The sequence below is a fragment of the Natrix helvetica genome (assembly GCF_964273705.1).
Source record: "Natrix helvetica genome assembly, chromosome: 1".
In the NCBI taxonomy this organism is placed as follows: Eukaryota; Metazoa; Chordata; class Lepidosauria; order Squamata; family Natricidae; genus Natrix; species Natrix helvetica.
In genome coordinates this window covers 226,208,542-226,232,688 of record NC_138548.1, presented here as the reverse complement: position 1 = coordinate 226,232,688, position 24,147 = coordinate 226,208,542, and the positions used below count along the sequence as shown (strand labels likewise).

The following is a 24,147-nucleotide window of genomic DNA, read 5'->3' as shown; positions in this document are numbered from 1 at the left end:
TCCCCACAGGGACTCGGGGCGACGTACAAAAGTATTATATAGCGTACAGAGGAGGTAAGAATAAATAAATAAGTTACAATACCTAAAAAAGTTAAAACCCCAGTGAAATTAACCCTTAAAAACTAAAATTACCAAGTAAAAATGAAGAAACCTTAAGATTCCAAGATTTTTTGGATGGAATTCTAAATATATTGGAAGGATTTGAGAGATTTGATAAGAAGTTGGATAGACTATTGCCTGGCACAACAAAAGATGAAGGGGCTGGAGCCCCTAAAAATGAAGAAGAGAATGAAGGTATAGAAGATGAAGCCAAGATAACAGATGAACCTAATAATGGAGCACTCATGAGTGAAAGTGGAAAGAAGGGAACATGGAAAAGTGAACCTGATTATTATTATATACTTGATTATCTGGAGCTCTACCCCTCTTGTCAAGATATGGATTTGATGATGGAATTAAGAAGAGAAACAGCTTTAGAAAGACATCTGATAATCAAAGACATGTTAATTTTAATACCAGTTCAAGGGCAACGAGACTATATGAGAGATCTTTCAAGCAAAAAAGTGCAGAGAAAAGTCTTTAAAAATCTTATAAAGAAGTTTATAAGAGAATTGACACAACAACTGGCTAAAGAGATAAGATTGTTTTGTTACTGGAAAGACACAGGCTGATAATGAAGGTTGATAATTAAAAACTTAGTTAATCTTTGGTGATTAATAAGTAGGATTTTGTAGACAATTTTAGAATTTTTAAAAAAATGTTTATTCGTTAACAAATAACTCATTATGATAATAATAATGAAATAATAATTTTAACTAGTAAAAACAATTTGGATATAAACTGTAAATCGGGACCTGGGAAAAAGAGTTATCAAATTCACTAATACATTGTTGTTTAGATTTTGTTATAAAGATGTAATTTCTCTTGGGTACTTATAAACTTTACTAACAAATTTTTGTTTAGATTTTATTATAAAGATGTAATTTTTCTTGGGTCGGATGAGAGGAGATGTGATATAAATGGTTAAAAAAATCTTTTTGTTAGATAACAATAACAATAAGGAAATGTTAATGGATAATGTTTAATGATTTCTACATGTGTTGGCATTGGTAAAAGCAATCAGATATAAGCCTTAAATAGTGAGTTGGGGGGGGGGAAGGGAATATGCTATAAAAGGGTAATTATTGGAGGTTTATAGAAATAGCTAATAAATGCCAGTAGGTGGTTGTGTCTTTAAATACAAATGATTCTAGATAAAGGCACGTTTAAATAATTATAGCTAAATGGGAATGATGGTACATTGATGGTAAAATACATAAAGATTTTTGATTTAAAATGTACAATTCAATATGAAGGAAGTATAAAGAATGATTGTGGTAGTAACGCATGAAATTTATTTGTAACCAATTGACATGCTTTCTACAAGATGTAATGAAGATTCTTTTTTTTTTTGCATTTTTGTTAATTAAAACAATAAAAAAAAATTCCCCAAAAAAAGTTACATGAGAGATTTTATAAGCAAGGAGTTGCTAAGAGGAGTCCATACAAAGTTGATTAAGGAGATGATTAGAGGATTGACACCACAAATGGCAGAAGATATGAGACTGTTTTGCTACTGGAAAGATACAGGTTGATAGATGGAAGAGTATAATTTAAAACTAATTAAACTTAGTGAAATTTAGTGACAATAGATATAGTTAAATAAATAATTGATAATGATAATAATGTATACAATGTGTAGTATTATGATAAGTAATAATTGGATATGAATATTGAATGGTACCCATGAAAGGAAGATTAGAAATCCTTTTGGATTATATATAAATGTTAATAAAGAACTAAGTTAGATATAGTTAAGTCTTGATTATTAGGGGGAAAATTTTATGATGCAGGATATAGTTAAATAAAGGAGGGATAATGATAACAACGTATATACAGGTATGGCTACAACATAAGGAAACTGGATGTAAATTGTAAACAATGATTTGGAAAGGAGGATTAGAAAACTTTGTTATTAAATATTATGGATGTTTAGCTAGAATAGGACATAAGGATTCAGTGTTATTGGAGGATTTTAGAAATAGTAAATGAAATGCCAGTATGTGGTTATGTATTAAATCTTGATATATTTTATGATGAAGGACATTTAAACAATTATAGTCAAATGAAAATCGAGGTATGATGATAGTAACATGTATAAATATCTGAGTTAAAATACTTGAGTTAATATGAATTATGTTTGTTGACTGTGGAAGAGATGCACGAAAACCTTTTTGTAACCAATTGATACACTTTCTACAGTATGTAAAGAAGGACGTGTTGTGTTTGTTTTGAATTTTTTTTTAAAAAAACATAAAGCATTAAAAAAGCATAAAAAACATCAGGAGTAAAAAAAATATCTAAAAAGATAATGAAAAGCTATAAGATATAACAGATAGCTGAATGAAAAACTAAAAGTATACTAAAAAGTGTGAAACTTAAAAGAAAGGTAGCAGCATTAGATGAGTGCAGGGGAGCATCAAAGGTTGGCATATGGTACATCTATCAAGTTACAAGGCATTCTAATATGGCGAATTGGTTGTTCATTAAATCTAGTTTATAGCACAGGTCACCATCTGGTGAATTTTGTTGCTGCACAGAACCTAGCAACACTGTATGTTGTAGCAGGATTTGTTAAGGAGCACAGCTTTATGTGATTCATATTTTTTTGTTTGTTTCTGAATAAAAGTTAAATGAGGATGTCTATGTCGCAAGCTATGTTGAGTCAATCTACTGAGCAGGCCATCATTTAGGAAGTTCAGAGCTCTTAAGAACAACAGCAACAACAATGGAAGTTATTGCAATATCAGTTAAATAAGCCAACCCACACAATATAAAAAAACAAAAGGGTTCCCAAATGAACTTCCTCAGTATGTAGTTGCACTTGTCTCAGCTGCGAAGCTAAGCCAAGTTGGGTCTGGTATAGCCGGCAAAGAATTCTTACAGACTAGATTGGGAAGTCGAAAAAATATTGCAGAAGGTTATAGCAAAACACACCCATATTGTTGCTAAAAAACCTGCATAATGTTCCCAAGTAGTCTCCAAGGATTATGTTTAACGTGCAAGCCACTTAAAGTAAATTGTGTTTTCATTCAACTTCCATGCTCCCTCTCCCCACCCCTCAAGGTTTGAGGGCAATATATCAAAAATACAATGGATCAGTGGGAATGGAATGGATTAAAAATATTAGTATATATTAAAAAGCAACCAGAAATAATTACTGTTGAACAATAGCTGGGACGGGACTCATTTATTTAAGAAGGTTGTCCAAATCCACATGACTCAAGCAGTGTACAACATAACAAAAATCAAAACAACAAAGAATGTCTTGCAAAAATAACATTAAACAGTATGTGTGATACATACATACATTATATATATATAAAATCCTACCGTGTTTCCCCAAAAATAAGCCACGCCCTGCTAATAAGCCCAATCGGGCTTTTCAGAGCATGCGCCATAATACGCCCTCCCCTGAAAATAAGCCCGCCCCCAGTCTGGGGTACCACCTACCGGTACAGCTTCCGAGGCAAAAAGAGGGCTCGCCGCAAAAACAGCGGCAGGCCAGCAATGTGATCACCCCCTCCTGCCTGTTCCTTCTCGTGCAAAAAAACACCGCCCACCCCAACGGCAAAGGCAGCCTGCCTGGTTCCCTTCCTCGCGTTCATTGTGCTCAGGGAAGCGGCTGGTGAAAAGAAAACTTCTCACGAGTTCAATCAAACATCTTGAAATGGCGAGAAGGCTTTTTTTTTTTTAACCAGGGGCTCCCCTGAATATAATGTCGAGGAATGCAACAAAGCTAGAAAGGTAAGAGGCACGCCCCGCGGCCCAACACCGCCCACTTTGCCCCAATGGTAAAGGCAGCCTACCTGGTTCCTTTCCCCGCTGTCCCTTTAACGAGGGGCGGCAGGTGGGGTGGGGGGGAGAAGCGAGGCACGCCTCCTACCTTTCCAGCTCCGTCGTGTTCCTCGCCCTTTTGCCGATTGAATCCCCTTGTAAAAAAATCTCATTAGTTCAACTCGCGAGATCTTTTTTTACAAGGGGATTCAATGAGCGAAAGGGCGAGGAACGCAACAGAGCTGTCAGTCTCTGGTAGCGCTAGTACACGCGTCTCGCTTCTCCCCCCCCCACCTCTCCCCCCTCACTAAAGGGACGGCAGGAGAGGGAACCAGCCAGGCTGCCTTTATCATTGGGGCGAGGTGGGCGGTGTTGGGCTGCGATGCGCACCTCTTTCCAGCTTCATCGTGTTCCTCGCCCTTTCGCCCATTGAATCCCCTTGTAAAAAAAATCTCATTAGTTCAACTCGCGAGGTTTTCCTACAAGGGGATTCAATGGGCGAAAGGGCGAGGAACGTGACGAAGCTGGAAAGATAAGAGGTGTACCTCACAGCCCAACACTGCCCACCTCGCCCCAATGATAAAGGCAGTCTGGCTGGTTCCCTTCCCCACCATCCCTTTAGTGAGGGGGGAGAGGTGGGGGGGGGGAGAAGCGAGACGCGTGTCCTAGCGCTACCAGAGACTGACAGCTCTGTTGCGTTCCTCACCCTTTCACTCATTGAATCCCCTTGTAATAAAAGCCTCGCGAGTTGAACTAATGAGATTTTTTTTACAAGGGGATTCAATGAGCGAAAGGGCGAGGAACGCAACAGAGCTGTCAGTCTCAGGTAGCGCTAGGACATGCGTCTCGCTTCTCCCCCCCCCACACCTCTCCCCCCTCACTAAAGGGATGGTGGGGAAGGGAACCAGCCAGGCTGCCTTTATCATTGGGGCGAGGTGGGCGGTGTTGGGCTGTGAAGTACACCTCTTATCTTTCCAGCTTCGTCACGTTCCTTGCCCTTTCGCCCATTGAATCCCCTTGTAGGAAAACCTCGCGAGTTGAACTAATGAGATTTTTTTTACAAGGGGATTCAATGGGCGGAAGGGCGAGGAACGTGATGAAGCTGGAAAGAGGTGCACATCACAGCCCAACACCACCCACCTCACCCCAACAGTAAAGGCAGCCTGCCTGGTTCCCTCTCCTGCCGTCCCTTTAGTGAGGGGGTAGAGGTGGGGGGGGGGGAGAAGCGAGACGCGTGTCCTAGCGCTACCAGAGACTGACAGCTCCGTCGCGTTCCTCATCCTTTCGCTCATTGAATCCCCTTGTAAAAAAAATCTTGCGAGTTGAACTCATGAGGCTTTTTTTACAAGGGGATTCAATTGGCGAAAGGGCGAGGAACGGAACGGAGCTGGAAAGTTAAGAGGCATGCCTCGCTTCTCCCCCCCCCCACCTGCCACCCCTCGCTAAAGGGATGGCGGGGAAGGGAACCAGGCAGGCTGCCTTTACCATTGGGGCGAGGTGGGTGGTGTTGGGCCGCGAGGCGTGCCTCTTACCTTTCCAGCTCTGTCGCGTTCCTCGCCATTGTATTCAGGGAAGCCCCTGGTAAAAAAAAACCTTCTCGCGATTTCAAGATGTTTGATTGAACTCGCGAGAAGTTTTTTTTTTTTTTTTACCAGCCACTTCCCTGAGCACAATGGCGAGGAACGCGATGGAGCTGGAAAGGTAAAAGGCGCGCCTTGCTTCTCACCTGCCCCAGAAATAATAAGCCCTCCCCTATAATAAGCCCAAGGCCATATTTCGTGGGGCAAAAGAAAATAAGCCCCTGTCTTGTTTTCGGGGAAACACGGTAACATCTTAAAAGGGGTTTGTCATCACCCTATCCCAAGGCTTGGGGAAACAGATTTTCAGAGATTTTTTTAAATGATAGGTGGCATTGGGGCCATATGAGTATCTGGAAGGATGAAGGCACCTTGAGAGAAACCATTTCTTTGTGTCATCGGATGACACTGTATGATTGATGGAACCTGGAGCATGCCCACCCATCATACAGGATGGATAGGAAATATCAGGGCTAGGCAGTTCTACAGATAGCCATGCCCTAGGTCACAAAGGATTATAAATTGTAAGCAGCCCTTGAATTGTACTCAGAAGCTAATTGGCAACCAATATCGCTCATGGAGCAGGTGTTACATGGATATATTATGGCACTTTATTCAAGAACAAATCAATGCTGCATATTTTCTTCTCCCTGTCCAAAATGGCACTGAGACACTAGCAAGAACAAAATTAAACTGTATCATAGCCAGGAAGTTTTAACATTACGGTATAAAGAAAGCAAATAATACTAATTTTATTTAATCATTCTACACTTAGTTCACCTTTTTACTAAGTGGTAAGTACTGCAATAGGTTTTAAAAAAGCAAAGGTTAGTGCAGATGTTTAAATTGATTAAAGCAAAATGTTACCTTCAGTTGACATAGTTCTTTCAAAGCTTCATTTTTCTCTTTCCTAAGTTGTTCCATTTCATGTCCTTCCAAATGATCACAAGATACAAGCTGTATGCAGTAAAAAAAATGAATCAGAAGCAGACGTTGAGGGAATACATGGATACAAATAACAGAAAAATAACATGTCTGTTATTTAACGTAATACTTTAAGCTTTCTAATTCAGCCTACCAAACAAAACCTCCTTTCTGTTATATACTGTAAAGTTAGAAAACTATAAATACACTTGGCAAATGGCTCACATTTATTACTGGTTACCAGCATTTTGCATGACTGAGATTTGTGACTTTTTTGCCATTTTCTGGTTTTACGACTGTCATAAAAATGGCTGTAAAATCAGGTGCAGTCTAATAGTGCCTCAACTTACGCCGCAACAATGTATAACAGAAATTCTGGGCTCCATTGTGAACATAGGGTGAGGACTACCTGTGGTAGTTTAACTTGCAATGCTTTTTACATTTGTGAAAGCAAGCTTGATTTATTTACTACCGATAAATAAATATGCACACAATTGATCTAGTTAAACTCTCACAAACTATAATTAAAATGGCAACAAGACAAATAACTCATGAAAGACAGCAGTAGAAAAGCCAGTGAAGATTACAATCCAATGGTTAGCTTTCAATAATTGCTGGAATCTTTAAAGAAAAAGTTGTTTAATTTGCCTGTGGGCAGTCAGCCACCTAGAAGATGCTGTAACTCCGGGACATCAGAACCCTCTGCTATTAGTGCCTAATTTGTCATCCACAATTATTTGATATAAGCTTTCTCCATCTACTGCCCTCAAGTTAAGTTGAATAGAATAACAGAGTTGGAAAAGACCTTAGGGGTCTTCTAGTCCATCCTAGACAGGAAGCCCTATACTATTTCAGACAAATCTTCTTAAAAACATCTTAAAGACTTCCAGTGTTGGGGCATTCACAACTTCTGGAGGCAAGTTGTTCCACTGGTTGATTGTTCTAACTGTCAGGAAATTTCTCCTCAGTTCTAAGTTGCTTTTTTCCTTGATTAGTTTCCACTCATTGCTTCTTCTCCTACCTTCAGGTGCGTTGGAGAATAGCTTGACACCCTCTTCTTTGTGGCAGCCTCTGAGATATTGGAACACTGCTATCATGTCTCTCCTAGTCCTTCTTTTCATCAGACTAGACATACCCAGTTCCTGCAACCGTTCTTCATATGTTTTAGCCTCCAATCCCCTAATCATCTTTGTTGCTCTTCTCTGCACTCTGCACCCAACATAGTTAGGAAAACTATTTTAAACAAATGTACATTGTGCACAATAGTTAGCTACAATGTGTGGAAAACCATGATTGTATAATAGCATTGAAAGTAATTTGTTATGAGAGCTCCTTAACATCCTTTCTAGTCATCCTTTTGAAAGACCACAGTGAGCTAGAAGATTTGAATCTTCAAGGAATTTTAAATCAAAATTTCACCACTTTTGTTTGAAGGTAAGAATTATATTATTTACCTGTGAATCTAGTAATTTAACAATTTCATGTACAGGGCTGTGACCAGTCTCATCCAGCTGCTGAGAAAATAAATCTCTTGCCACCTGAATAAAATCTAACATATAATTTAAATCAGAACAACATTATAGTGTCAATCACAGAAAAGTCAACTTATATTTTTCATTAAACAATCTAGTACCTGTTAGTTATTTAGTATTTCAGAATGTCAGTTTAAGCTCCAAACTAAAACCTTGCCAAGAAAACTATAAATACTTTTCTGTATGGTCACCAACAGTCAGGATTGACTTCAAAGAGAGCAAGCGCTAAAGCCTGGACTTCCTCCTTCTCCCCCTCATGCATTCAGACTCATTTAAGTAAAGTAGCATGAAATAAAAATGGAAAGCTATGGTCTTGCAATTGTCTTCCAAACAAACCTTGGTTTGTTTTTCCTATTTGAAAAGCAAACATCACACCATTGCTGTCATATAGACCAAATGTAAGGATAAATTACAGTTTTCATTAAAGAGGTAATTAATTGATAGTCGGTTCTAACTGATCTGATAACTGAAGCAAATCCTTCAGAGGAAGTATAGATGCAAAGCTAAATGAATGTGTGTGCACACATATGCAGCTATGCTTATTGTGCAACTGTATTAATCTGAGGGAAAATGACTACTAGAATGATTCAAAGACAAATAGTTTTCATGGACTCTTGTGTGTTGAGAAGCTCTTCTAAAATTTGCTATTGTGTTATTGTAGTTTGCAGATATTTAACCACCAACAGGAACAGAATTCTATGTCCTTACCTCTGAAGATGGGATGGGCCCATGGCTAAGCATGCAATCTTAAATCTCATAATCCTGATTAATTGCTTAATATTTAATTAAAATTCAATTTGCATTGTGTTTTTGAGGTAAAACACTGCATTATGCAATGAAAGAAAGAAAAAAAGATAAGCTCTGAGCAGAACTCAATTCCTGCTTCATGGTGAAGATGACCAGAACAAGGAAAATAAGGAAACTGTGCTATGAAGACACCACTCTGAAGAATCCTGGATGCATTTGTGAAGAAACCACTCTGAAAAACCCAGGATCAGGCCTTAAATTTTCATTCATTATCCTAAAATATAATATCTGCATCAGGTCTGTCTAAATTCTGTTTTCTTAATGATTACCCATATATCTATGGAAAGCTCACAACAAACGTACCAGGACAGTGGTGGGCAACCTTTTTTTTCAACTGAGCCAAATCTCGCCAAAACCACGATTGAAATTTATTTGGAGAGCCGCATTTTTAAAACCGAAAATACATAGGATGGTACACTGTTTTTAGTTTCAATAAGTTTTTATTGAGAATATTCCGCATGCAAGTATCCACATAGGTGGGGAGGATACAAATAACACAACTAATAAAATAAAAACTTTAGAACGATATTATTTATCGATAACGTTAAATTCCGTAAAATTTGCCTTACAATGTAGAGAAAATTACATCCTGACATTGACTGACAAAGTCACAACCACTAATGTGAACATTGGCCTTGCATTTCCTTGGATAGTTTGAGTAAGTCAGGTTTGTATGTTGTTGCTTTTAATTTCATCTCCCTCTCCCACTTTCTTTCTTTTTTTCTTTTTCTTTCTCTCTCTCTCTCTGGCTCTTTGTCTCTCTCTCCCTCCCTCCCTCTCTGTCTCCCTCTGTCATTTTCTCTGGGTGTCTATCTGTCTGTCTCTCTCTCTCTGTATCTCTGTCTCTCTCTCCTCCTTCCCCCATCTCTGTCACTCTGTGTGTGTGTGTGTGTGTGTCTGTCTGTCTCTCACTCACTCTGTGTGTGTGTGTCTGTCTCTGTCTCTCCCTCTGTCTCTCTCCCCTCCCTCTCTCTCTGTCACTCTGTGTATGTGGGTGTGTCTGTCTCTCACTCATTCACTTAATCACTTACTCTGTGTGTGTCTCTCTCTCTGTCTGTCTATCTTTCTCTCCCTCCCTCCCCCTCTGTGTGTGTGTGTGTGTGTGTCTGTCAGTCTCTCTCTGATTCCCTCCCTCACTCCCTCTCTGTTCCTCTCTCTGTCTGTCTGTCTCATTCACACACACACACACACACACACTGTGGTCACCTTGTTGAGTGTTCCAATCACATTTGAAATGTGATTGGAACACTCAACAAGGTGACCACAGTGTGTGTGTGAGTGAGACAGACAGACAGAGAGAGGAACAGAGAGAGGGAGTGAGAGAGGGAATCAGAGAGAGACTGACAGAGACGAATCAGAGAGGTACTTTTAACTACCTGGCAGCGGCGTTTTGGCTTGGGGGGCTCCTCAGAACTTCCCAAGACTTCGGAGGGAAGTTTACAGCCCTCCCTCGGAACGCTTCGGAGGGAAGCTTCTTCAAAAGCCCTGGCGAGTGACAAGAAGTCTCCCAGGCTTTAATTTGCCGAGCTGTGCGCACGCGCCTGTTTTCCACACCGTGGAGCAGCGGCGAGATTCTGCGCGGCGAGCGATGATTCCGGGGGCCATCCGGGAAGATGAGGAACACGAGGGGGGACCCTGCCCCCCCACTGATGGCCCCCGGAATCATCGCTTGCCGCCCAGAATCTCGCCGCTGCTCCACGCCGTGGAAAACAGGCGCGCGCGTACAGCTCGGCAAATTACAGCCTGGGAGACTTGTCTCGCCGGGGTTTTGCAGAAGCTTCCCTCCGAAGCCCGAGAGGAGGGAGGGAAGCGGGCGCCCGGCACACAGAAGAGCCAGATTAAAATGTTTAAAGAGCCGCATTTGGCTCGCGAGCCGCGGCTTGCCGACCACTGTACCAGGACAGTAAGTTCTTCTTAACCAACTTTATTCCTCATCTGCAAATTTGACTCACTAACCCTCCTGCTCTTTATAATTTGTTCTGCACATTTGTTCTGCACACTTTTTCTTAAGTATATTGGAATAAGGCTGTCTAAAAAGTGTTTTAATTTGTAAGTAAGAAAGTGCTGGGTAACAAATACCTTTAAAATGGGAATGCAAATCGTCACATTATTCACCTTACACATAGGGGCTTCATGGAGAGCTTGACAAAAATACCCAATCAACCCTGAAGCACATTTAGTGACTTCTGTTGAGAAGAATTGTATGTAGAATTCTGAAATCTCTCTTATAGTTTCCAAAAAAAAAAAACCCTTCACTTAATTACCTCCAAAACAGACTGTTCCTTCAGAATCTCTTGGTAGCTGTTGCCTTAGGATTTCTTGCTCTTCTTTTGTAGGCTGAATCCCAAGATACTTCAAAGCCTGGTCAAGAAAAAACATGAAAGAAAAAAAACACCACAAAGTAAGGAGGCTTTGGGTTTTCTAATCTAAAAGGTGCCTTAGACTTTGCTTTATAGCTCTGGGTTAGAAACAAAACCTGTGTGGTAGCTCTACCTTTCACAAACAGAAAACGAACCTTTTTACGTGAAGAAACTGTTTTCACTGTGTAATGTCTATTTGCAGATTTTTTTTAAAAAGTGTTCAGCTTTCAGATGCAATCAAACACAAATTGTAATAATATCTGAAACCACTGGAATCCATGATTTTATGAAAAATCTAAATATGAATGTAGGGTGTTCTTTAGATATTAACAAGCTTAGAGAATTGCTAGGTTGGATTCTACCAACTAGAGCAGAACAGCGGCTTGATTTATCTCTGTTTTCTAGGAAAAAACCCATCCAGTTCAAAGAGATTACCCTGAGACTTCAGCTTATGCTACTAGATCAAGGGCTACTGTGTCACTGCATCTTTTGTACTCCGAGAACAATATACCAAGGAAAGACCAAAGTGGTTCCACATCTTCAAGGAATTCGCTTCAGGTTTTCCTGTGGGAAAGAATACTTCTGAGAACCTTTTTTCTCCCCTTGCCCAATTCATGTTCAATTTGTGCCATATTGTTTTAGTTCACAAGCCTGAGGGCAAAGGACGGTCTTGTTAATTTTTGTTAATTTGTCCCAGAGCCTTTTCAGTTAAATGCAAAATTAAAGGCTTCAGTTTAATTCAATTTAGAGATACTAACATCGAAAAGAAGCCTGTCTCGGCAAGAGGCATTACCAGACTGACCTTCTCTGAGCTTGGGACATAAGCAGTGTTTGGTTTAGTTGGAACCAGAATGGAAGATTCCAGCAATTATCAGGGCTGTAGACTAGACTGGGAAGTTCTAAAAAATATTTCGGAAGAAATAATAGCGAATTACTTCTATATTGTAATAACAAAAAGCACATATTGATGGTTTTGTTCATGGTTATGAGGAACTGAGAATGACCGTAATGACATTTTTCTTATAAAAGAAGCCTAAGATTTGGAAGAAGAATATTTTTTGAAAAGGAGGATTAATTAGATACACAATAACAAACAATTCTAGTTAGCTCCAAAAAAAAAAGACACAAATGAAAAGTTTAATGAAGATCAGAAAACAAGAAACCACCAGAACATGGAAGACAGAATAGCTAGAGAGATACAGGATAGGATAGGATAAGATAGGAAAGCTAGGATTTAGAATAAACTGAATATTGAAACTAAAATAATTTTTTCAGGTAAATTTGAAGCAAGAATGTAAGAAATAATGATGACATTTTAAAACTCAACAGGTTGAAGGAAGAATGGGTGATCTCCTATTCTGCCCTTGTCATCTCCAAAGTTAAATGCATGCAGACTCATGACAATCTTGGGGGTGACTGAGGATTGAAACTGAGAAGCCGGTCAGGAAATTTCTAACTATCGTAAAGGAACTGAAAACTTCAGTGTCAAATTGTTTTCATTCTAAAGAATTGACAAACTTGTTAATATGGTCTCAGAACTAGAATAATCTCTCAGAAATTCTGGAGAACTAAGATGCTATGGAAAGGCACATCATGTTCTAACCTTCAGAGGAATCCTTGAAACTACAGGTTAACAAAAGATGTGGAGGTGATTCATTTCCACAGTGAGTATTTTGCGCACTGAATCTGGCTTCAGAGATGTAGCCTTTTTCTTCAACTGCACTAGGATTGGAACTCCCCTGCATGTTAAATCTCCCTTTGTTTTTGAGATCTTGAATCCAATACTGTTGGCATTAATTTGTTTGGCAAGCAGGACATACTATAGTCCCAAACTACTCACAACTGTTGGTCAACATAACCAGAGCTGAAAGCCAAAGAAATGTTGTCATAACTGAACAAAAATCTAATTTAAGTTGCTGCGAAGTTTGAAAGATAAAAAATGTTGTTTTTTGAAAAGTTATGTTTTGTGCACAAGATAGTATGGCTGACTGAGGTGGACTAAAAAGGGATGCTAAAGACAAAAAGGTTAGATTTATTAAGCAATACAAAACATTTCTTAACAACTGGACTTCACAAAATAGACCAGAATGCTGGCACTAAAATTAAACTGTGGCAGAATACCATTTCTTGTAAAGTCAGAAAAGCATGGCCAAAATTAGGGAGCATCTGGTTCAAAGAAGAATCATCAATCTCTATCTAATAAAGGTAAAAGCTACTGTGGCACATTCAAAAGGGAGAAAGAGTAGAAAATAAGTATAAAACATGAGCTATCAAAAAAAAAAGCCACCCAGAGTAAATCTGGAGTTGGGCAGTAACAAAACTCAATAAAATAAACAAACAGAAGAAAAAGCACACACAGGGAAAGAGATACTATATGCAGCTCTTTCTGAGCAAATGCCAGAAGCTGGAGACAAAATGAATGAGTTGGTTTTAAAGGAGAAAATAGATGAAAGGAAAACAAAGAAAATTTGTTGGCATGGAAAGTCAGTAACGCATATAGTCTGGCTAGAAACAAGAAAGGGAGTTCTACACAGAACCACATGATTTTATCAGACCTCTCAAAATATCTTAGTTTGTAGAACAATAACATACTATAATCTCCTTGGCCAAAATGCTCAGAATGAACTTGAGATGGGCTATAAAATCAGAGAGGCACTGTGCAAACAGCGAGTGTGGTGTCGCATTTCAAGTCCTGGACAAGGACTGGGAAAACCCAGGTTCATGTTCCCATTTTACTGAATGATTTTAAGTCAATCTTTCTCTTTCAGCAAACTCTACCTTATAGGGTTATTGTTCTGAGGATAAAATTAGGCAAAATCTCTCTATATATATATTATCCTGAGTTCCAAGAGAAAAACTGATGCATAAGTGTCCTTTATATATATAAGGTATAAATGCAATAATAAACAAAGAAAATACAGAATTAGAAAAGTTCTTGACTTGATTCCTACAGCTGTTATAATCTTAAGACAATTTATTGTACCGCCTTGACTAAAAAGGATGGCAAGTTTGATGCCAACTGAATTTTGCCTGGGTGCCTTGCTAAAGGCAAGATGGAAACATGTTGGTTAGGTAAGAATGAACAAAACATGAAGGCATGGAAAACCACACTTGCGCCTTGGGATCCTAATTGTAAGTTAAAATTTATAAATTATGTGCTTTGCAGGCATAGCTAAAACTTTTTTTTTTTTTTTTGCTGCACTAGCTCCTTATTCTGAAAAGGCAACTTAACACTTTCTGAAATGGCTTGCATCTTAAAATATAACAGCTGTTGAAGCAAGAATACAAAAAACAAAAGAAAACATGCAAGGTCACTCCAAGGCACCTGCAACCTATTTCCAACTGTTTGGTGGGAGGGGGAACAGGGTGGGCCAGAATGAATAAATCAACATCCTATATGGCTTGCAAAACAACAAAGAAATGTTAAGCATTTCCAAAGCTAGCAAAGGAAAACACAGCTTAAATTGAAGGATCACATTCCTAAACAGATTGATACAGTTAGATCATTTCAATTGACTAAATAATTTCATCACATATCAATATAGATGCAGCATCGTAAGTGATAAGCTTGATGAATTAATTATTGACTCAAGCAGAAAAGTAATTTTATTTTGAAGTAATATTAAAATGAATTCTGAAAACTTATCTGAAAGCTATCACATTACATTAAGAACAAACATTAAAACAAGGATATTTACCATCTCTAGTTTATCTGCTTTGAGGCGAACTGAGGGATTGAGGGAAATCTTCCTTTGTGGTCCATAATCAATTCTCCAAGAGGGGCTAACAGCTATGAGACAACAGGTTGCACATTAATTGGAAATCTAATTGGATTTTTTTTTCTGCTGAAGGATATGTTCTAAACTCCTGCTGTTCAAACAACTCAGCTAATCGCTTGAATGCCAAATGTTGATTATTTTTTCCCTTTAAATATTAAACAAGATGTTAAAATGGAAACTTACAGATGCTGTTAAGCCCTTTTATATTTACCCACTAAGAAATTAAGAAGAATGGGAAATACACATACCTAGGGTTTAATTGACAAAAGTGGAACAAAAAGGTATTCTTTAAACAATAAAAGTTATATTATGATAGAAACACATGGCTTGTATCTGTGATATATTTTTTAACAAGACATAGGAGACAGACTGGTTGTGAATATACTTATACAAATCATTCTTATGGCAGTTATTTTGTTGGGGGGGGGGATCTTGTCAAATCACTTTTTTTTCAAAGTCACAATAACCCCATGATGCAAGGCTTCAAAATACTATATGTTGGATTATCATTTCAATTTCTACCCAGCATCAGCACTGATATGACATAAGGAGGGCCTCTAACGTGTTATTCTTCCCAATACAGATCTGGAGTAACACAGGGCCTGGGAAACTTGCAACCTTAAGTAATTTGCATCCTTGTCCTTCCGTTCACTAAACAAGAGAGGTTTGTGAATGGGAGCCAGTGAACTGCTTTCCAAAGATTGAGATATGATCTAAGGAGACTCAGTGTTCCTCTTTTGAAATAGCTGTATCACAAACTGTCCTTAAACTTTTCCTTGTTTTAAAATAGGTGGTCACTCAAGTAGGAGAGGAGGGAGCTATTTTTCAAAAAACAGATCTCAGAAATAAATTGGGTATTTATATATACTGTCATTTCAACTTCTAAAATGGCCTTCAGTTTGCCTTACATTGACATCCTGGAAAGGGGTGGGTTCCGGCAGGTAGTACTGCCAGTTTGCTCGTGGGCGCACGGCACACGCTTGATGCACACTGTGCATACATGCGCAATGCTATAAAAAATGTTCTGTGCATGCGCAGAAGCAAAAAACAAGAAAAGCGGTTCGGGGGTATGGCAGGTCTGGGTCGCTGCCAGTTCCAGAGACCCACGCCGCCAAACCACTACCGGTTCAGCCAAATCAGTCCGAACCGGTAGGAACCCATCCTTGTATATATATTTTCATCATGGAACTTAAAGCAGTATATATCTTTTCTTAGAAGAATTCTCATCCATACTCTGAACACAAAGGTCTACTTGCTTCACCTAAGTCTTTACAGCTTCCTTGGTGTAACTAAGTTTGCATTGTACCCTGAGATTTACAACCACAATCTCTCAGTTTAAATGTCATACTATACAAGCAAATGTTACAAACAAGGACAATCAGCTTTTATTTAGTTGTCACTGAAAAAGATACCTCAACAATTCATTCATTTCAGTTTTTCATTCACATTGTCAAAGAAAAGGCCCACATACTGTTTTTTTAAAGAAAAGGAAACAAATTACATATTACTCATGTGAAAAGTAGTAACAACAAAGAGAGGGTGAACAAACGCGTAAGTATTTACCCCCAGCTGATACACCAATGAAACTGTTGTCTGTAGAAAATGCACAAAATTGCTCTCCTTTCTTGAATTCAGTTTTCATCTGTGAAAGAAAAACATAAAAATTAGGAAGTACTATTTATTAAAGTAGGTTAGGTCCCAGGCTAAATACTGATGTCAAGTTTTTATTAACCAAATTATTAGTCTATTATGGAGAAAAAAATGTGCTTACATTTTGCCAAACACCCAACAAGTTTATTATAACAACTATTAAGGTATGCGAAATAATACTTTTACCATAGTAATCTTAGTCCGTAGAATCCGTACTATCTTTCGATAGTATTGATTTTCCCCTCTCAAACAGGATTAGCAAAGTAAGTATAGCGTAACAAAAAACAACTTTATCAGAAGTCTGTGTCAATCAATGATAACCAAGTCAATCAAATCAAAAGCCATAAGAAAGAGGGGAGTGCTGCATTAGACATAGGAGCAAGCAGAAGTATCTCAGGATTTGTGACATGGTAGTTCTTCACTGAGGGATCCTAGTTAAAAAACCCATCAACCCTATGTTGAAAAACATTTTCAGTCAATTTACTGTTTGATACTGATTCTTCCACTGCTTTTCGAATTGAACTAGTTATTTTTCCCTTGATTGTTTCACGTGGAGAATGCCTAAATGATCATTTTGACTATCAGTGATCCAAAACAGCACTGAGTATAATTCTTTGCCCCTCTTGTAAATATGTGCATACATATTTAATGTGCATTAAGTAATCTACAACTTGCCAGATGAAGGCATTTCTAAGTAAACTTGTAGCACTGAGGATTTCATTGTTTCATGAAATTTCTTAACAAGCTAGAAATAATGAATACCATTAAAAATAAACACCACCATGTTCTACATTACTTATATAATTTTTTATTAAAACTGCATGCTGGTGCTTTAGAAACATTGAAGGCAAAATTTCTCAAATACAGCTTTAAAAATCTGTAGAACATCCGCTGCACTCCCTACTTCTGGTCTCTCCTCTGGTGGTGGGGTTTATGTATATGATTGTACATTTATTTAATGTACAATCATGTGTGTAGATTCCAACAATTAAACAGGGCTGGATATTGGATTCTAATAGTCTAATCTAGGGCAAGTCCCTTCTCAGTCAGTACCAAAAAGAAACACAAAATCAAACTCAATCACTCAGTGGAACAAAATATTATTCTCTAGGTCTGGGCAAAATCATGAAGCAAAACCGCTATGCATCTACACAGATGTAGGAACTGTTTTTGAAGCAGTCACATGAATCTTATACAGAGGTGGGTTGCTGCTGGTTCGGCCCGGATTGGCCGAACCGGTAGTAGCAGCGGCGGGAGGTTCCGGCCACCCGCCCGAATGCTTTGGCGCATGCACAGAAGCGTCGCATGTGGGCGTGAGTGAGCACGGGAACAGCCCGAACCGGTAGTAAAAGAATTAGCAACCCACCTCTGATTTTATAGTTGATACAACTGCATTATCATCTAAAAAAAGGTTTGTTTTCTATGGGAATCTGGTCTTGAAAAGACTCTTTATAACTACATTATTCTGTATATTGAAATTTCTGAGAAATGCAGCATGCTTTTAGTTGAGTGTCTATTTCAAAGAGAAGCATGCTTTGTGTGCTGCTTTTTTTTTCTTCTTCGATGCAATCATGTTCTATTCATAGATAGGCTTCTCCATAAAGGAAGTATGCCGATAATGGAGAAACCAGCCCATATCTCCTAGGACATATACTCCCCCTTAGGCTATTTAAAAAATATTTCTTCTGCATTAAACATCTGTCTGGGAGAAGTGCTATCTAATTTAACAGCGAATATAGACAATCAATTATTTTGAATACTAATAATCTTCTCAGAATAAGGCTGCTTCCTATAGCTAAAAGAATAAATGAAAATGATTTTTTCCTCAAAAGAGCGAGCGATGTTTTTTAGAGATTTACTTCTTTTCATAAAGCAAATTAAAGTGGGTGAATATGAACCCACTTTGTGCAGAAAAATTCAGGCTGCTGCATTGTTCATCCAGCCTGGTGCCCTGTGATATGTTAAATTTATAGCCTACGTAATATCCAAGAAATATGATAAAAACCATGCCTGCTGGGAGCTGAAAGGCAGCATATACAGAGGACATAAGATTGGAGAGAGCCAAGCCAACTAGAACAAGTTATTTCTTTGAGGTGTGCCATGTACAAGCCAGGAGTTCAAAAAAATTATTTGCGATAGTATTAATTAGCAGATAACTAGATGTTTTAAGTTAAAGATGTGTAATTTGCCTAGCTCTTTAGGCATTTGATAGTCATACTCTCCTCAGCAATAGCAATGGCCATGTATAGAATTTCTTTACATTGAATGCTTTATGCATAAAAAAAAAAAGAGTACAACAGAAGTAGCAATCGGATGAAACTAAACATGACACCCAGTCCTATTCAGCTGGCAATAATGAGCATGAAGAGCTTGCTCTTAATTAGTTTATTTTCTCTTTGATTACTTAATTTCTGTTTTTGTTTCTTCTTTGCAGAAAGTATGCATTATTATATTAGCATGCATAATTTTAAACTACAAATTGCCTTAAAAGTGCTGGAAAGTAGACAGATAATCAATAAACAGTGAATGTTTGCAAACTGCTTCTCATGTAATAGTTATGCCTCATTGATAAAAGTTTACAGGGAGTCCAAACTTAGTTACCTTGCAATTAGTAATCTCACCTTCTTTTCTTAGGTCTTCATTGATTCCCCTCCCCCCCCAAATTAACTATTAGAAATCACTGGGAGTCGAATGGCATATAAGTTTTAAAATAACTGAAAACAAAATTGCCCACTGTTCGCAAGGCTCAGTTCCCAAGTGGTGGTAGGGGGAGGGGAAGGTTTGGCACATGCATGCCACATGTACAAATGCAGCTTCGTGCCCATACGTGCTCGCCCGGAAAGCCCAAAATAATTGTCTTTAAAGTCTTGCCGAGGAATTGTCTTATGCAAATAAATGCTCACCTACTATTATATATTTGGAAATATTGGGGTATGCCCTTACAGAAAACAATAGTCACTTCTAAATTTATAAAAATAGTCAATGCATAAATAACATTGCAAGAAATCTGATTTTATGTATTTTTTTTATTACATTTGATTGTGGTCATGTACTTTGCAAAATTAGACCATAAAGTTCTCTTCGAAACGAGGTCAACTCCTGGTGACTCCATGGGTATGGATGAGCAGATTGCTTGACACTGCTATTCTCCAAGATTTTTAAAATTATTGTTCCTTGATTAGTTTACAGCTTTCTTTCCTAATGGTTTCTCATCAAAGTACTAAGTAAGTCTCCCTGCTCAGGTTTTTGAGATCAGCCAGGTACTGCTTCAGTAAAATTCTTCCACTCAAAGCACAGCAATTTTTAAAGGAAAGCAAATTTTTGTGTGACAAATTAAACTTGCCATATCAGATTTCTCGGCAGTAACATTCTCATTAGAAGACAATGTTTGGCAGAGGCTGAGTAGATCATTCTGTAGTCCACATCTCTCTGAATTTAGTAGATTGGAGAATGGATGCATATTTTCCACTTCATCAGGACCAGAATCATGTCGAATGAAAGTTATCTCCCAAGAGGCATTTGAACTAAATGAATGAAAAAGAACTGGTATCATATGCTGAGTCCTTCCAAGTAATAAAGATTTTTTGTTGCTTTCTTACTATTCAGGGAACAAATTCAGTAAGATTAAAATTTATTATACTGTTTTTACTGGCTTTTGACGTAAGAGGTGAATACAGGTAATCCTTGATTTAGAAGTTTGTTTAATGATGGTTCGAAATTACAACAGCAATGAAAAAAAATGACTTATGGCCTTTTTTTACACTTATGACTACTGCAGCATTCTCATGGTCACATGATCAAAATTCATATGCTTGGCAACTGACTATATTTATGACGGTTGCAGTGTCCCAGGGTCATTTGATCATGTTTTGAGACCTTCTGATAAGCAAAGTCAATGGGGAAGCCAGATTCACTTAACAACCATGTTACTAATTTAACAACTGCAGTGATTAACTTAACAAATGTGGCAAGGTCGTAAAATGGGGCAAAACTCATCTTAAAATGTCTCACTTAGCAACATAAATGCTGGGCTCCATTGTGATCATAAATCAAGGACTACCTGTAGTTGAGTTGTGAAAACCTTAACGCTAACCTCCCCGGATGATAAGCCCAATCAGGCTTTTGAGCACATGCGCTAAGCCCTCCCCCCAAAATAAGCCCTCCCCGAAAATATTGCAACACAGCAGCAGCCATGAAGTGACCACACTTGCCGCCTCCTGTACCTCAAAAATAATAAGACCTCCCCGAAAATAAGGGCAAGTGCTTATTTGGGGTGGGGGGGGTGGGGGTTACAAAACAAAAGAAGACCCTGTCTTATTTTTGGAGAAACACGGTATGAACAAAATATGTTCTGCACAATTCAATGAAGCCCCCAGTGAAATCCATTCATATACTTTAATTTCCCATGATTACTTATAAAATTATCACACATTTTCAGAAGCACGTGTCCAAAACTCTTTTTGACAATTTTAAGAGAGTTAAATACATAAACATAATCTGAAAATGAATGTTGGGATACTTGGTTTTATAACAAATGGTTACCTCGGCTGTGTTTGGTTGATTAGATTTCTTGCCTCTTCATAGGTGATTCCAATCAATGATTCCCCATTAACAGATACAAGCTGGTCACCAGGTCTCAATCGACCATCCTAACAAGAATAATGAGGACAGGGTTTCATGCCGATTTTTACCATCAGTTCAAACAGCTTAATGAAAACTTCTGTAAATCTATTAACTGTGAAGGGAAACCAAGTTACCAGTCAGATTGAAGAAGAGTGAAAGAGCAGGGAAGAGCTGCTAAATGCAAGGGATGTTGCCTCAACAGCCAGTTTTTCCTTTTTTTTCTCTGTCCCATGCTCACATTCCCAAAGCATTCTCTTTTAACTCGTTCACCCTGGGCAGGTCTTCCCAATAAACAGTGGCATGGAGAACTTAATAGCAAGCCATCATGTAAGAGAGTGAGTCAGTTTGGTTAGCAGTTAAGGTGCTGGCCTGGAAATCCCGAGACTGAGTTCTAATTCTGTTTTAGGCATGAAAGCTAAAGGTAACTCTCACCCCATCCCACTTCATCAGCTTGTTGTTGTGGGGAAAACAGGAGATAGGAAGGAGTATGTTTGCCACTTTGAGTTACTTATAACAGGGGTCCCCAATCCCTGGGCTGCGGCCCACTACCAGGCCGTAACCATTTTGGGATTGGGCCACGTGAGTGGTGGGCTGGCGAGTGTGCATGCAGTTCTACTCACATAAGTGGTGGGCTGACACGTGTGAGCACATCTCGACTTGCACAACTGATGAGCCGGTGTGCACATGCATGTAGAAATCGGCCAACCACTTTCAGGGGCCACTTCTCCTCTTCCCCCCTGCTAGGCCACCAAGCCATAAAGGTTGGGGACTGCTGACTTATAAAGCAGGGGTCCCCAACCTTTTTGGTTCCATGGACTAATGGCAGCGGCTTTGGCAGCTTCTGCGGTGGGGGGAAGGTTTAGCGTACGCAACCTAAATCCCCCACATGTTCACATGAAGTTTTGTGCACTCACCTACTGCTTCAGTGGCCCAGTTCCCAAAAGGCAACAGCACAGGGGTCAGGGACCCCCGTTATAAAGTAATAAAGGTGGGATAAAAATCTACTAAATATAACATGCCCTCTGGAAGTAAAGTAGCAAAAATGTTTTAAAAAAGCAATTCATATAATGAAACTAATATCCTGTTTCATCTGAGCAATTGGGACTTATTATCCAAATAAGCCCATTGTCCCCTCTGAAGACGTAGCTATTTTGCAATATATAAACTAACATATGCAGGAAAAGGGAATAACAGAATTATATTTTCCCCTATAGGAATGTAATAGATCCTCCATTTTACTGATCTGAATGCATTAATTCTGGGATATGCTTAATTAATCCTAAAAAAGAACAAATATTCCTTGCTATATACTCTCATCTGAACTATATTCTCCACCCAAAGAGAAGATGGAAAAAAATAATTCTCATTTTTCCCTGGCATTGAAGGGCACTATGCTTACATCACATGGAAGGATATTCAAAGAAATCTCACCATATTGCATATGTTTCTGAAAAAATATGTACTCCATAGTAAGTCTTGTTCTTTTAGAGTCAGTTGTTCTGTCTACTGCAGGGGTGTCAAACTCAATTTCATTGAGGGCCGCATCAGGGTTGTCTTTGACCTGGGGGGGGGGGGGTAGGATGGGCATCCCCAGCTCGACGTCACTCATGTTGAGGGCGTCTGTGGTGGCCCGAGTGCTCTGCCAGCAAAAATGGGCTTTCCAAGCTCCATTTTTTGGCTGTAATGACCTCCTGCAACTCTCTGCTAGTGGCCACATGCAGCACTCATGAGCTCCGTTTTCACTGACAGAGGCACCATGGGCTGATCCTTCACAGTTTCCAGGGTGGTCCCGTGGGCCAGATCTAAGCACCCCATGAGCTGAATCCAGCCCCTGGGCCTTGAGTTTGACACCCCTGGTCTACTGAATTAAAAGGAAGCATAATTCTCTGTAATACCAGACATCCAAAATACTGTTAGTCTCTCTTGAATAAGAAGCCTGACAGACTGGATTCCGTCTGGTGTGGGATATGTAAGGATATAGAAGTGGTACCAGCTTCTTGCTTTATGCCTTTAGAAAAGAAAATGAGATTACAAACTCACCAAAGCTCAGAATAATGTTTTGTGTAGGCTTTCTCCATGCTTTCTAATCCATCCAGCATAGCTGGGGACTGCCTACAAATAATGTCCAAGGGGTTTTTCATAAAAGTGGGTGGGGCGTTTGAAGAGAAAATTAATATCAATCTCTTGGGGAACTGAGTTGCTATTATTATTATTTTTGCCTAAATAACAACTCTGGGAGATCTGGGGTTAGCTTACATTAAACTACAGATGTTTAATTTTGTTATAGAATTAAGCCACGGATAGCCTATGAGAATTTCTGTACTAGTTAATCCAACCCTGAACTTGATTAATTTATTATCAAAGGGATGAGAATAAAAACTCTGTTGTCAATGACTACCGCAGACATACTTCAGTGAACAACTCGATTAGAAAGATATAAATATGATGGATTGACTTTTATATCAATAAATTCAGGAAGTTTTCACCAGCCTTCAGTCAGGGATTTGAAGACCGAGGAAGGCTGATTTACTGCTGTATATTTCTCAGGGTAGTACCAGAAGAATTCTTTATTGTCAGCAAGGTACCATGTTGATAGTCTGGGGTTTCTGTCTTAAAAAGAGTCTGTGTTGTGGTGCAGGCAGCAATAAGACATTGCAAAAGAAATAAAGAAAATTATACCCACAAAGAGTAAAAAAAAAAGGAATAACAGGAGTTGTGGGACTGTCAGTATGAAATATTTGGAATGAAAGAAAGGTTTACAGAAAACAATGCAAGTACCTCTTGAATGTAGATCAATGTCTACAATAAACCACCATTAGTGTTTTTTAATCCCCCCCCCTAATAACATTCTGTATTCCTATGGTCCATAAGATGCTAATTGGTTGCACCTTCTTAAAGGTAACTTCAGCTACAGTATTATTGAGCACTTGCATTTGATGGTTCTTTTAAGATGCCTTCTGATTAGCTTTCTATTGCTAACACTCAATATGTTGGGACGGCAACTTCCTGAATTTCCAAC

The 24,147-nt window shown here is 38.8% G+C and overlaps 1 protein-coding gene across 6 annotated transcripts in view; it reads right to left on the bottom strand.

Annotated features, from left to right (window-relative positions):
• The window catches only part of STXBP4 (syntaxin binding protein 4), a 110,671-nt gene that overhangs the window by 54,649 nt on the left and 31,875 nt on the right, over positions 1-24,147 (bottom strand). For all 6 annotated transcript variants that reach the window (XR_014176771.1, XM_081970412.1, XM_081970413.1 and 3 more), the window contains 7 exons: positions 21,048-21,154; positions 19,849-20,029; positions 16,419-16,497; positions 14,775-14,866; positions 10,981-11,077; positions 7,832-7,926; positions 6,321-6,410 (listed from right to left, as the gene is read on the bottom strand). Coding sequence is in view for 5 of the 6 variants with exons in the window: in XM_081970412.1 (XP_081826538.1) it covers positions 6,321-6,410; positions 7,832-7,926; positions 10,981-11,077; positions 14,775-14,866; positions 16,419-16,497; positions 19,849-20,029; positions 21,048-21,154 (741 nt within the window). In the remaining variant the exon portion in view is untranslated. The remainder of the gene's footprint in view (positions 1-6,320; positions 6,411-7,831; positions 7,927-10,980; positions 11,078-14,774; positions 14,867-16,418; positions 16,498-19,848; positions 20,030-21,047; positions 21,155-24,147) is intronic.